Source organism: Rhinolophus sinicus, linkage group LG06, assembly GCF_036562045.2.
Source record: "Rhinolophus sinicus isolate RSC01 linkage group LG06, ASM3656204v1, whole genome shotgun sequence".
Lineage (NCBI taxonomy): Eukaryota > Metazoa > Chordata > Mammalia > Chiroptera > Rhinolophidae > Rhinolophus > Rhinolophus sinicus.
This window is the reverse complement of record NC_133756.1, coordinates 14,379,037-14,393,484: the sequence shown is the minus strand read 5'-3', so window position 1 is coordinate 14,393,484 and position 14,448 is coordinate 14,379,037. Positions and strand designations below refer to the sequence as shown.

The 14,448-nt window shown below is 39.5% G+C and overlaps 1 protein-coding gene across 5 annotated transcripts in view; it reads left to right on the top strand.

The window, feature by feature from the left end:
• The window catches only part of FOXJ3 (forkhead box J3), a 121,277-nt gene extending 108,292 nt beyond the window's left edge, over positions 1 to 12,985 (top strand). For 4 of the 5 annotated variants that reach the window (XM_074334522.1, XM_019737168.2, XM_019737166.2 and 1 more), the window contains 4 exons: positions 2,813 to 2,914; positions 3,284 to 3,475; positions 8,842 to 8,949; positions 10,016 to 12,985. In XM_074334522.1, the coding sequence (XP_074190623.1) occupies positions 2,813 to 2,914; positions 3,284 to 3,475; positions 8,842 to 8,949; positions 10,016 to 10,131 (518 nt within the window). In that variant the 3' untranslated portion in view covers positions 10,132 to 12,985. The remainder of the gene's footprint in view (positions 1 to 2,812; positions 2,915 to 3,283; positions 3,476 to 8,841; positions 8,950 to 10,015) is intronic. The other variant, XM_019737167.2, reaches the window with a different exon arrangement.
• Positions 12,986 to 14,448: the final 1,463 nt, after the last annotated feature.

The following is a 14,448-nucleotide window of genomic DNA, read 5'->3' as shown; positions in this document are numbered from 1 at the left end:
TGTATGTCAGCTGTAATTGAAAAATAAAAAAAATTAAAAAGAAAGAGCATAGATTTATGCCAGAAAGACCTGTATTTGAATCCTTATTATGGCTCTTAAGACCTTTGGTGTATTAACTTTTTTCAGTCTTATTATTTTCTAATCTATAAAAATGAAAGTAAAATACCTTGACATATGGTGGTGTTATGAGGGTCATATTGAGAATACAAATATAAAATGCCTAGTCTAGTATCTTGTATTTAAGTATCCAGTGACTGTTCCCACTCTTCCTTTCTTTGGTTAATTACTGCCAAGTATCTCATTTTAGAATGATAGATTGCAAAGAAAGAAAACGTTTTTCGTATCCTGTTTTTTTAAAAAATCTGTTGCTCTTCAGATAGGTCTTGATGGTTTCTCGTGAGATGCTTAACTGACATTGATTTATAGACCAGGCAATCTTTGCACTGCAGAACTCCAAGGGGTGCCACAGACATAGACTACTAAGTGAGTGGGGGCCCCTTGGAGTTACACAAATACAGTGTTCTTCCCTCAGCTTGCCTGGCTGCTCACTTACCAGCCATATCACTGATGAGACTTTTATCCTGAAGGGACAGTTGCTGAGTGCTAGACATAGACAGTGCTAGTTCTTACCAATTGAATAATGACAGCTGTTTCAGGCAGTTGAACTATTGTCAGGGAAATGAGCTTTAGAGAGTATATACTGTGTCTTTTATTTTGATTTTGTTTTAAATCTGAATTTTTTCTAAAACTGTTTCCTTATTTACAAATTAGAAAAAATAATACAAGTTTTTTGGGGAGTATTAAATAAGCTACAAAAGTACATCACAGAATAGTTGAAATTGAGTAAGTTTCTTTTAACAGTTTATTTTCCATTACTAATTCTAAGTAGAATAAAATTTAAAAAATTGATGTAGTCCCTGCCTGATGGACTATGTCCTAAAATATCTTGAGATTATTTTTAGATCTGTGCCAGAGAAAATACCTAATATAGCCCCCTTTGGTAACTCTTAGTTCAGTCACTATTGCCTACCTTTAAATGTCAATACATTCTTCAGAAATTTAAGCTTGTTCTTAATATGATTTTGAGGATTGACTAATGATTGTAGAGCTGGGGTGTCAAGTTGTAATGCTCTGGTCATACATTTCTTTTTAAGTATAATGATTGCCAGGGGAGGAAAAAGTACCAGTACAGCTGAAAACAATCCATGATGTGCACTTAATGGCCTGTTATACCAATGGTAGCTTGCCAGAGAATGAAAACAGACTTCCACCTTGGGGAGTTAGGAAAAATTACTGTGGCTGTGATAATAATTAATCTCTTTGAATTATAAATTTCTCGTTTATAAGATGGGACTAATTAATAAGCAGGTTGTCTTTAATAGGGGAGGAGCGGAGGAACCTAACAGTTTTTTGAGTACTCATTATGTGCAAGGCAGTTTAGATACGTTATCTCATATTATTCTCCCAAATCAAGTATAAATTACCACATTCAATAGGAAAAGTGTAACTCAAAGAAATTCAGCAATTTGCTCAAGATCATACTGCTAATCAATGGTAGAACGGGAATATATCCTGACCTATCAGAGTTCAGAGCCGGTAACACCAGGTATTCTAAAAGGACTAAAATTAGCAAACATTTTCAGAGTGGATAGGGTTTGCTCAGCCACTCTCTCTGCAGAGATTGCTTTATTTTGTGTTGCCCAGTCAACATTTATTATGGGATCTGAAAGTTGGATAGACTTGGGTGTTTGTGGCATTAATTTTGGGGGCATTAATTTCATTTTTTTCCGGAACAAATTTCTCTCTGAATTATGGGTGCCTGAGGGTAGGGTCATGTTGTCTCTGGTTCTTTGTTTATGTTTTAAAAGTCCATAATTGGCAGAATTTTGTAAATCAAGTAGCCAGTAGTTGATAATTATCTGTGATGTAGCAAAAAATCCTTTTTTATTAGTTCTTTCTTCCATCCATCCTGCGGTGATCCTGAAAATAGAGTAATTTGAGCAGTAGTCACTGAATGGAGATACACTCTTTCTCTACTCAGCACTATCTCATTGAGGGTAGTTCTCGCTTCAAGCCTCTGAGTGGTGACCACTTTGTTGATATACAAACTACCACGTCTTAACTCTTCTGAGGACGTTACAAAGGAGGATACTGTTCTGACTAGAAATGCCCTGGTTTGGATTCCTCAGCATCTCTTAAAGTGGCAGCGCTCACCCTTGCTACCTTGACAGGAGGGCTGTGTTAAGGCCTTTCTCACTCCCAAGGTTGCCTTATAAGAAACATCTCCTCTTGTTGTACAGTCTAATATACCTCCCGGAAGTCAGCACTTTATGTTATGCTGTGTGTTGCTTCTAAATGTGTACCTGCCTCTAAGTGATGAAGAACACAACAAGACAAGAAGATGAACTTTTATATGGGAGGAAATACTGATTTGTATGACTTGTCCCTGCTCATTTATTTGTACTGTACAAATGTAAAGAGCAGTTACCAAGTTTGACAATTTGCAAATGCCAGACTCAAGCTTAGAAGCCCTGGGTTCAAGTCCTGGATTCATTATAGTGACCTTGCTAAGTTATACCAAGTTTCTGGGTTCAGCTTTTTTTTTATCTGTAAAATGGAGAGAAATAATCCCTTTCCTGCCTGTCTCACCGTGCTGGTTGCCCCAACACGTGATATAATGGGTGTGCATCCGTTCGTATAAGTAGATAGGGATCTGCCAGTGTCAGGAATAAGGTCAGCTCATTGTCTTCCCTTACTGTATGCCTCAGACTGTCACTACCCAAGATTTATAGTGCTGTCAATATTTTTATAGGTGTTTCCAATGATTGGTATGCAACACTTGATATGCTAAAAGAAAGCTGTCGAATTGCCAGCAGTGTTAATTGGTCAGATGTAGACCTTTCACAGTTCCAAGGTGAGTATTGGTTCCTTTTGACATATAACCAAATACACATTATTTTTTCTCTGATAAATTAAGTTTCTTTGTAATAGAAATAAACATCCCCTTATATAGTGTTTTATTTGCAGTTGGTAGTATGCTTAAAAACAACACTTTACAAAATTCATAATTAAGTCTTTTGATGTAGCAGAGGGTCACGGACAAGAGTTCTGAAAGAAACATGACCACATTTAAAATAATCAGACTTTGAATAATTTTAAAATGTTTATTGCATGCGCAATCACTACCAGTGGAAATTTTGAGCGCCGAAAAAAATTGTGTCTTGTTATTTTCTTTGCAATATTTGCGGAACTGTGCTAACTATTTCTAATGCTTTCCTCATAGGTTTGATGGAGAGTATGAGACAGGCAGATCTCAAGAACTGGTCTTTAGATCAGGTTCAGTTTGCTGATCTCTGTTCTTCTCTTAATCAGTTCTTCACACAAACTGGCCTTATCCACTCGCAGAGTAATGTTCAGCAAAATGTCTGTCATGGTGCCATGCATCCATCAAAACCTTCCCAACATATTGGAACAGGTACTGGTTTATCTTGATTTTCTCTTTTTCTCATTCATATGAAATTTAACTGTCTGAGGCAGCTTGATACATTGTTAATGATGACAGTGATCTATTTACGGTTTAATTCTAAGAAACGAATGAAATCAAATAATGTATGTACTTAAGGTGTACCTTAGGAAAATTGAGATGAACTTTTTTTCATGATTTATATGATTATTTCATTGTTTACAATTGACTTTCCTTTGTGACGTTTTAAGTTTTCAAACAAGAATTAAATGTGTTAAAGATCCTTACATTTTTATAAGAACATAATTTAAAGTTATATCAGTTTAAATTTGTATATACTTAAAATGAAAATCTTATTTTTGTATATCTGCTAAGAATGTTAAACAAAATTAAAGTTGAAAGTTTATACTTGAAGAGTGCGCTTAATGGTAAAGTATCATTACTGTTTTACTCTGGACTCAAAATTTGTGCTCTGTATTTTTCATCTCACTTTCTTCCTTTACCCTTGTAGCCATCTTTTTTTTTTTTTTTTAACTCTGATGTTAGTGCCTACAGTTTTCTTAAGTTTCCGTTCTGTAAGCGTTTACTATCCAAGTTCTTTCTCGCCATTTTAATATTTTGCCGCCTTTTATCCCCAGATTGACTTCTTTTCTGTATGTTATCTTGATTTTGCATTTGATACCTAAAAAGCCATCTTTTTTCTTTCCTAAGTGGCTTCCTCCAGCCATTATCCCCGCTTATTTCACATATTTGGTCTCCTGTGCTCTCAAGATCCCCAGTCAGGCTACATTTTACTTTTTGTGAAATCTGGTTTTGTGTCTTTTGATATAGAAATGTTCCATCATCTTTCCTGCTTCCATTTTGAATCAAGTTTACCTAACTTGAAACCCTCCATGGCTGTTTGATTTTGGTGACTTACTCATTCTATAAATTATATCCATACAAGGGCCTCATTCGGTGCTTGGAATATAGGAGGTACTGAGTATTAGCTATGTGTCAGATACTAACGTTATTTTTTGGTAACTCTTTAGTTACCAAAAATCTAATAATGTGGTACCTGTGGAAATCAGAGTCTCTCCCTTCACAGGGTTTGCTGGTGTTTTGTTGTTGTTTTTTAAAATTGTTGTGGGCTATCCTTGTGCCAAGGTTCAACCTAAGATATAAACTTAAGGTCTTCTCCGGTCATTTCTGAGCCTGTTCTTTGCTCTTGGCATGGGTGGCCATGTTCTTATTTTTCCTTTATATGCAGTTGCTTTACAGTGTCCTAGTTTTTAATGTCTGGCTCCCAAAAGGGGGAAAAGAGAAATGAAAGAGGAGACAGAAGGGGCTCCAGCCCATTAAGTCCCCTGGAAATCAATTCAGCCAGAGGGGAGGGCTTGCAGCATTGAGCAACAGCAGTGGTCACCCTCCTTTGTAGCTGCATCCCTGAGATGGAAGCAAGTCATTGGTCAGAGTACAGATCCCCAGTGTTTGGAGAACAGTATCCTTTTTGCCCTGCAAGCTGTGTGTAAACTGTTCTAGGGACATGTGCACAGCTATCTGCTGTGGAGGTCGGGGTAAGGGATAGGTAGCGACTGCTGTGCTAGAGCTGAAATTAACCAAAGTTAACTGCAATTCACCATTCAAGCCTTGCTTTGCAACTTACAAGCTTTGGAGAGACTCTAGAATTCCATAGTTACATTAGATTCCACCAGTACAATTTTGTCTCTGTTGAGAGACAGATTCCTGGTCCTTCCTACTCCTCCATCCTCCCAGAATCCTCCCTATATTCATTTTTAAGTATAAAGATTTGTATAATTCATTGTGTATTTTCACTTAGTTGCCTTCTTCCATTTCATTTTTGTATCTCTTCCATTTTATCTTTTTATCTGTTGGACTGCTTATCTTCTTTGATCCTCTGATAAAGTTCTAAGCCCATGGTTGTCCCTTTCAGGATATATCACTTCACTTTTCCAACTTGCTTTAAGTCCTAGACCCAGTGTGCCATCCCTTCTGTCCTTTGTCCCTTGGTTTTCCTTCCCTGTTCCACCAAAATTGTACCTTCTCATCTCACATCATCTCAATCAGCCTTAAAGTGAAGTTGAGTGATGTACGTGTATGTCAATAATGCATGTATGTGTACGTGTGGGTACCTTGGTTGCTCATAGATTGTTGCCTGCAACAGATTCGGGTGTTGTAGGAAGACAAGTAGAAGAAGGTGTGGCTCAGTCTTAAGAGAAGGCCATTATACATGTTAAGCAGTAGCTCCCCTTTTCTGGAATTTTAAAGCTATGTGGTGAAACAAGAGTTTCTTCAGTTTGGTGACCTAAATCTCTAAGAAAGGTCCAAGTGTACCTTTTGGTTTTGAAATTTGGTACCCTTGTTGAGGAAAAAAGCATTATCCATCTATTGGATTCTCTCTAGACAGACTTCCTATGTTTTTTCCCCTAAAGCCCTTTGTTACTAGAGGTCTGTGGTCATCTCGTCTTGATCCTTGACCTTGATTGATTGGTTCTGGTGGTTTGTGATTCCCTTAATTTTTTCTGCCATCTTCCCTTTTTATTGCTAGCATCTTCTTTCTCTCTAGGGTCCCCACAACTCCTTCTTGATTCTCAATGCTACTTCATTCACAGCTTGTCAAAGGCAGAAGAACTATAGTTTTACCTCAGTGTTTGTTTCCCAGCTCCCCTCCCCCTTTAGGCTTTTCTTTTGAGTCAAAAGAACTTTAGCCAGACTGGCATTCCCAGCCGCATCGGCTTTTGGTAACAATTTCTCTGATCACTCTTGTGCTCTGTGTCTGCATCACCTCTTCCCCATGGAGGTCTGTCCACGAACATTTAGGGTTTTTTTTATTTATTTTTAATATGCCCAGCCTACTTTCTTTGTTTTCAGTCCTAGCTTCTTTCGGTCATTCTCTTATTCTCCTCCTTGCAGCCCTCGGTATCATTCATTCAGATATCTCACTTCCTTCATCTCTACCCCCCAGTAATTCTTTGCCACATTTTCTTAGAAATGTTATGTAAGAGTGCACTTCAGAGAGCTGTTGATTTTATCCGGTTATTTAACAGATAAGAAACTGTGATCCAGAGAAAGTGACTTGCCTAAAATTACAACGTTCATTTGGGTATAGACCTTGACTCCGAGAATATAATCTCTTCATGTTCTTCAAACTTTCCCTGTCACTTCTGTCTTCATGACCCCCTTTTGGTAAATACTTCTTTGGACTCCTTAGAGACACTAGACAATAGTGCTGTGATGTGTTAGTGTGGAAGGAGGAAGGAGAAAAGGAGAGCACAGTGTGTGTCTCCTCTTCTTCCTAAACTGTTTTACCTGTGTTTGCAGTTTGCCTTGCTCAGTAACATTTAAGTCCTCTAGCTATGCTGATGCTTAATTTTAATATTGGGGAACAGTGTGTTTTTCCAGGACCCATCAGCTCCAAGTTAAGTCGTTTTCAGTCTAGTTGTGGAGGGTGCGGCTCACGGGCCCATGTGGGCATCGAACGGGTGACGTTGGTGTTCTGAGCATTGCGCTCTAACCAACTGAGCCAGCAGGCTGTCCCAGAAGTTAATTTCTAGCATAGAAAGTTTAGGTAGACTCTAATTGTTCAGACTATAATGAGAACATTGGAAAAATGAGGAGTAATGAAAATTTCTATCTGAATGTAAATTTGTTAGGAATGTGACAGAATTTCAAAAAGTTAAGGCTATATGTTTAATGTGGGTATCTATTCCCATAATCCTTGTTTATTCCCATAATTCTTCTCTAGTTCCCACCCCTCTCCCCCTTTAAGGTAAGAATTACAAAATGATTTTTATGAAAGCAAATTAATCTCCAATAAAAATCAGATTTTGTCTTTTGATTGTGATTTGAGCTCCTAAGGATGAGTAAAAGAGCTAAGATTTTTCAGGCCAGAGGCTGGGAAGTTGTTGGAAGCCTGAGACTAGAAGTTAGTGAATGACCTTATTACTTGCTCAGAGTGGTGTGACCCCTCCAGCCTGGTGCAGCCTTAGAAGGTGCACCAGCCACGTGTGTGACGACTGAGCAGCACTCGGGGCAATATTCCCACCCCACCCCCCGTAAGAATATACTAGAGCTGTAGAAGAGGATAACTTTTCTTAGTATAACTTTCTCCTGTCTTTTTCTTCCTGAATCTTCAGTATTCGGTAAATTGGTCAAAGAGCTCAGTTCTGACTCTAAACTTTATAAAAAAGCATGTCATCTTAGAAGGCAATGGTTGGAAGTCAAGTCTTGTGTTTTGTTCCTGATTCTGTCTCATTTTCTCTCTGGTCTCATCTCTTTATGTGCATGAACAGAGATAGGACTGGATTAGATTATCTCTGAGGCTGTCTCAAGCTTGGACAGTCCTGACTTTCCAGTGGCAGGAGAAACTTGTAGGCAGCCAAATAGTGTGCCTGCCTTGAATACAAAAGGAAGATTTTTCTTCCCTTTTTAGTTCCCTCTGGGGAAATGGTTGCTCTTTTCTAGCTAGAATGCACATGTAATTTGTGTGAAACACTAAAATACCTTAGGGAAACAGTTTTTCCAGCATTCCAGATGCTCTGTACAATGTGCACCAGTGTTAGGGTATTTATTCTCCAGGAGTTACTGGGGGAGGGCGCCTGAGGTTTGTCCCTCTCCCTTTCTGTTTGGCATTAGGATGCAACCTAATTGACATTTGGAGCTATTACACTTGATGGCTCCTGTCAACAAAAATACATTAAGAACCTTCTGAAATGCCACTTAAATGAGATCTGTTGCCCATCTCCACACTTCTGAATAATAAATTTTGAATCATCTTTCCTTGGTATAGCTCTTCTACCTTATGCCAAGTTTTTCCAATGACTTCGTGCCTCCAGTCACTTTTTTAATCAGCTAAGGCACACATAGGTGTGCTCTGAGGGTGAGAAAATCAGGGCAATATAGAGACAGAGCCCATGAGGTAGGAGAACTGGATTCTAGCCCTCGCCCTGTCAAAATGATGTGTCTTCGGACAAGTCAGCTTAGGCTTTCTGAGCCTTGGTTGCCTCGTCTATAAAATGGGGGTAATCCTTGTCTTGCCCTCGTGGGTTTAGTGGGAGGCTCAGATGAAGTGATAAAAATGCTTTAGAACTGTGCTGGGGTATGTAACAACAATAGACATAGTTTCCAGAGAGTTAGAGGCAGTGCCAGAAATAGGACTGGTGTCACCCCTCACACCCAGCCTGGCATTGTGTTCAGAAAGCCAGCACCACCTTTTAACACCTTTTGGCAGTTTTAGCATCTGAAAGGAGGAATTTTTCCTGTTCCTTTATTCCTCACCTTACCTACTTAATTTAGTTTTAGGTAACAATTCTGTTAAGATTTTAATGCTTGATTTGTTTTACTTACGTTTTTCTTTTTTCTGCTTTTTAATTTGATAGGAAATTTGTACATAGACTCCAGGCAAAATCTCCCTCCGTCAGTGATGCCTCCCCCTGGTTATCCTCATCTCCCACAGGCGCTCAGCACTCCAGGAACAACGATTGCAGGTCATTTGGGCTGTGGTGTGTTGCAGTTGGTATTCAGTTTAAATCGAAAAGCTTTAGCTGTCCCAGCAGTGAAAGAGGCTGCCTCAGGAGGCGGAGAACTCCCTGATAAGGGGGGTGGTGTCTGTCTGTAAAGGGGAGCTAATAAAAATACCTAACTCCTAGGTTGTTAAGAGAATCAAATGAGAATTATATGTAAATCACTTAACATTAGTGCTTGGCACATAGTAAGGAATTTATACATTTAAAAATAAATAAATACAGGCATTTCTGTTATCCTGTGACATACTGAAAACCTTAGTATTTTCTGAAGTTGTACATTAAAAATTACAGGGTTTATGAGAAAAACAAGATAGCAGCAGATTTTGAATCTTTGTAATCAGAGTACTAACAAAAACTAATCAGTGAAAATTCCATAACAGTTAAAAGGATATGTTTAATTCCTCATGAAAGGATAAATTCTACAAGTAAATAAAGATCATCATTTAAAAAAAATATGGAATCTGGTTTGGAAGGGAGTTTGTCAAAGCTATGGCGATCGGGGCAGAATGCATCACAGTCGGGGAGGACAAGTAGCACACGGTCACACCGATGCAACAAGGGCTACGTGCGGCGTGGGCATTGTGCCCTCTGCCGTGCTCCTCCATGGCTCACTGCGCTCAGCGCTGTGGCGTTCTCTGTGTGCACCTCTTACTTGGCACAAAAATTAACTTGCTGGGGAAAATTCACTGTGACCCAGGGTGACTTCAATGGTACACTGATGACATTCTCCTATTTGCCATTCTCATGTGAGCCAATTCATGTTATTGAAACATGTACTGAAGCAGAACAGACCAAGAGAAATGGTTGCTTCAGCCGTCAGGTACTCTAGCACTTTTTTTATGCCCTCCTTGCTTAACCACAGTCTCCCTTACCTGTAAAATGAAGATCATAAAACCATCTTGTTGAAGGCTTCTGGGTGTATTAGTGAGATGATGTGCACTGAGGGCCTGGCACATACGAGTGCCCTATAGGCTATCATTTCTTTCTTCTCTCCTGAGTCACTACTGACATTGCCTCTTCTTTCTAGGCCATCACGGAGCCATGAACCAGCAGCACATGATGCCTTCCCAAGCCTTCCAGATGCGGCGCTCTCTGCCTCCAGATGACATCCAGGATGACTTTGATTGGGATTCAATTGTGTAGAGCTGGTTTCTGCGAAGCACCGGACCCCAGCATCACCATCTGTGCAGTGAAGGGAAAGGTTTCACATCATCCAGTTGAGAAAACAAAGTTGCTAATCATTTTACCAATGTTATCAAAATTTCTTTTGAAGACAATCAAAAAGATTTAGCTGGATAACTTACGCTTTCTTCTGACCCAAACAAGTACTACATGTTTGTCTCCCTGCCAGCTGCCCTATGTAGCTCCTAACTGTTGTGTGATTTGAACAGCTTTTGCATATTAGTGTCAATTTAATGTTGACCACAAGTGCCAGACTGATTTTTTTCAGACAGAGCCTATTTTGCTGCAAGCAATTTATAGATACATATGTGTAAATATATGTACAAAATTTACTGAGAGGCTTCAATTTTTTTAAATTGGATTATTACATCTTGAAAAGAAAGTTAACTGTGAGTTTTTATTCTTTGTTAGGCTATTTTCTGCAGGATGCTTTTAACTGATGTAGGCAACTGAAAGGAAATAGGTTTTTTCAAAGCTCAGTTCCCCTTATTTAATCTTTTTCAGAAATGTGGGTATTGAGTTCTACCCAGCAAGTCAAAGAACCCAGAGTTTGACTCTCTCCAGATAATCCAAAGGGGCATGTTGTTCCTGAGCAGCATGAAGAACTGACCAAATTGTTTTGATGCTTAAAGGGATTGTAGAGTTTGTTGTACCTTATCAACGTCTGTTTTCCTCAATCTACATTAAAACAGCTCTAAAATGTATCTGATTGATTAGAAGCTGGGCGTTGCTTGGCTTTTCAAACAAGTCAATGCCTCCACTTATATATTTATTATTCAAAAGTGTTATTTTAATATTTATTGCTACTTTCTGTGAATGCCCAGCTCTTATTGGGTTCATTAAGGAGAAATGCAGTGTCTGAAAGCACAGAATTATTTTCTTGATAAGAGTTTACAGATAAGACAGTCAGAGATTGTGTTACTTTCTTGCTCATCCCTCCTTACACCATGTGAGTATATTTCTCTATCTTAGCATTCCTGCTGATTGAGACTTGTTAGCCAAATAGGATTTTTCTGGAATTGGAATCAGAGTTCATTTGGGCAACAGAATGGCGGGGCATTGTTTCTTAAAGCAAGTTAGCCCACTCATTCTCTTTCCATTTAGGAAGCACCGAAAGGAGGGTAGAGCCACACAGATTTTATTTGCCTCAGTGTTCAGTGCAGTTATTGTCACATGGCCTGCTGTGTCTGTTGCCCTGTGTTTTCTGTAACTGCATGACATTTGGTTACTTTCTTTGAAATGCAGCCTGCTTCTTAGGGGTTTTTATTAGTTGTTGTTTGTTTATTGTTTTGTTTCATATCATGTTACAGTTACTTTGCATGGATTGATTGTCTTAGTTTTCTAATAAAACTAAAAGAAATGAGATTTTTAAAAAATGCATAGATTTTGAATTGGTTCTTTAGACAAAAAGAAGCAGAATTTCTTTCAGTTCTAACGGGGAAATATGTTCCATCAAATCAAGGAGTAATAACTGCTCACGGTTGCCTTTTTTAGCATCTCTAGTTTCTACCAGCCATGCTGAAATCACTTTAATTAGCCTTAGTGATTCTTAGTGGTTGAGTAATTTCTACTTGAACAAAACAGACATCTTTGTTTCTGTATGTGTATACGTGAGAGTGTTTGTGAACGTGTGTGGGTATTTTTTGTTGTTTTATTTAGAGTGTTGCCTTGAATGAATCACTGGGAAGCCAGCCATGGTAAAGGCTGGTGGGGTTGGTGAGAAAGGAAGGGCTTTATGTTTCTGTTGTTTGGACCCTGCTTGGCATGAAAAAGGAAGCTTACTTCCAGCCCCCTGAGATCAGTGAAATGAGAGGATTCTGGAAAGGCAGCCAACAGGCCCCTCTTAGATGGATCAAATGAGACAGCAGCCTGCAGAGGAAAAGCTTGAGAAAAGGGGGGTGATGATTTCCAGTGGTCTGCTCAAGTCACTGTCCTCTAGGTGCCAAAGTAACCGTTCTGAAACTTCTCATTGCTTGGGGAGCAGTGTGCACTTTAAATAATGTGGCTATTGGATTGCGATCTCTTATATTGAATGATTTGAGTAGAAACCACTGATGAAGATTTTACAAATTGTGTGAAGCTTATTTCCTATTTGGCAATCACTTACTGATTTGCAGTGATCGATATTTTTATAAGAATTTACACTTACCAAGAATGGCCCTGGAGGCAGAGCCTCCACTTAGACCCATCTCACTTTTCTCAGTGGGCTCCAGCCAGACAGGGCGACCTGGTGAGGTGCAGAGCCATCCCTCTAGTGGCCATCTCAGTTGGTAGTTAATGCAGAATAAATCCTGCCTTGGGCTTAAATTGACTGAAGACTTTTGGGGAAAAGAATAATAAATGCACATAATCAAATGGGGGTACTCTGTCCAGGAGAATAATCCGACTGGCATTTGTGGCAGTTTTTGAAACGTAAATGTATTCATGTGTGTTGGTGTAAATACATGTCTTTCAGATGTCCTTTGAAGTGGGAGGGAATCAATCCGGGGATTATTTCAAATGGAATAGAGTATTTTGATATTGTTCATTCAGAGGGTGATGTGTACATATCTATATTGTATATATGTGATGAAAATGCATTGGCTTTTTGTGCAAACACAATCTGCTCTCTGTACTGCTGTTGGACAGTCAGTGTTTTAATGTTTCTACAGTTTTGCTATTGCACGATTTCATATTTTGCCTCTATGATGAACGGCACCCATTCTTTGTAACTGTTTAGTGCTGTAAAGAAATATTCCAAGTGTCATTAGGATTGTTGCTGCCAGAACTGATATGCATGAATGGCACTTAAAATAAATATATTATGTTAACTCTATGGCACCAATTCGTCTGTGTCGTTGGCTGCAATTAAGTGAACAAGATTGGAGCTGGTCCAGATACAAAAACGGTGTAGTTAGTCGTCTGGGTATCACAGTCTGTGTTGTTACCTCACAATAGTCATTGCTGCCATTTATTGAACACGTCACTAGTTCTGTGAATGTGGGGAAGTTACTTCATTTCTCTGAGTCTCACTTTCTTCCTTTTCCTCACTCACAGTGCCTGTAAAGTGAGGGTAATAACTACCTCCTAGAATTGTAGTGAGATTAAATTAATTAATGCATTGAAACATTCTTTTTTTCTTGTTTCTTTATTTTCTCTTTCCTTTTTATTTTTTTTAAAGATTTTTATTAAAATATAGCTAACATACATTATATTATTTTCTGGTGTACACCAGTTTTAGAGACTTAAAGAAGTGATCACCATGATAAGTCCAGCAACCATCTGACACCATGAAACATTGTCACAGTGCTATTGACTGTATTCCCCATGCTGTACATTACATCCCCGTGACTTGTTTTATACCTGAAAATTTGGACCTCTTATTCCCCTTCACCTTTCCCCCCCTTTTTAAATTTTTCAATTACACTTTACATTCAACCAATATTATATAAATTTAAGGTGTACAACATAGAGGTTAGATATTTACAGAATTTAAGAAGTGATCCCCCTGACTAGTACCCACCTGGCACTATGCATAGTTATTACCATATTATCGACTTGTTCCCTATGCTTTACTTTACATCCCCATGACTGTTTTCCCCCCTTCTTCCGCATCCCTCTCCCCGCACCCCCCACACACACTCCGGTTCAAGCCGTTGTTTCTCAGTGTAGTTGTGTAGGACACAGCTCCCTGGCCCATGCTGGTGTTATGAGCCTTGTGCTCCCCCCAGCTGCCAGTCGTTGGTCGACTGCTCACAGCAGCTCACGGCAGCTCTCGCTAGCTGCTCACACTGGCTGCCGGCCGCTTGCGGCAGCACACGCTAGCCTATGGTAGCCTGCGGCAGCACTCAGCAGCCTGTAGCAGCTCACTCCAACCTCCGGCTGCTCACGGCAGCCCAGCTCCAGGGAGAGCTGTTCACAATCTTAGCTGTAGAGGGCGCAGCTCACTGGCCCATGTGGGAATCGAACCAGCGACCTCGGCCTTAGGAGCACGGCACTCCAACCATCTGGGCCACCAGCCCGGCCCCCGTGACTGTTTTGTAACTACCAGTTTGTAATTCTTCCTTCACCTTTTACACCCTGTCCCCCAAGCACCCTCCCATCTATCATCCCAATAAATGTAGTACCCATCAGATACCATACATAGTTTTTACAATATTATTGACTATATTCCTTATGAAATACCCTACATCCCCATGACTACTGTGTAAGGACCAATTTGTACTTCTTAATCAATTTGTAATTCTTAATTGTACTTCATCTTTTTTCACCCTGTCCCCAACCCCCTCCCATCTATCA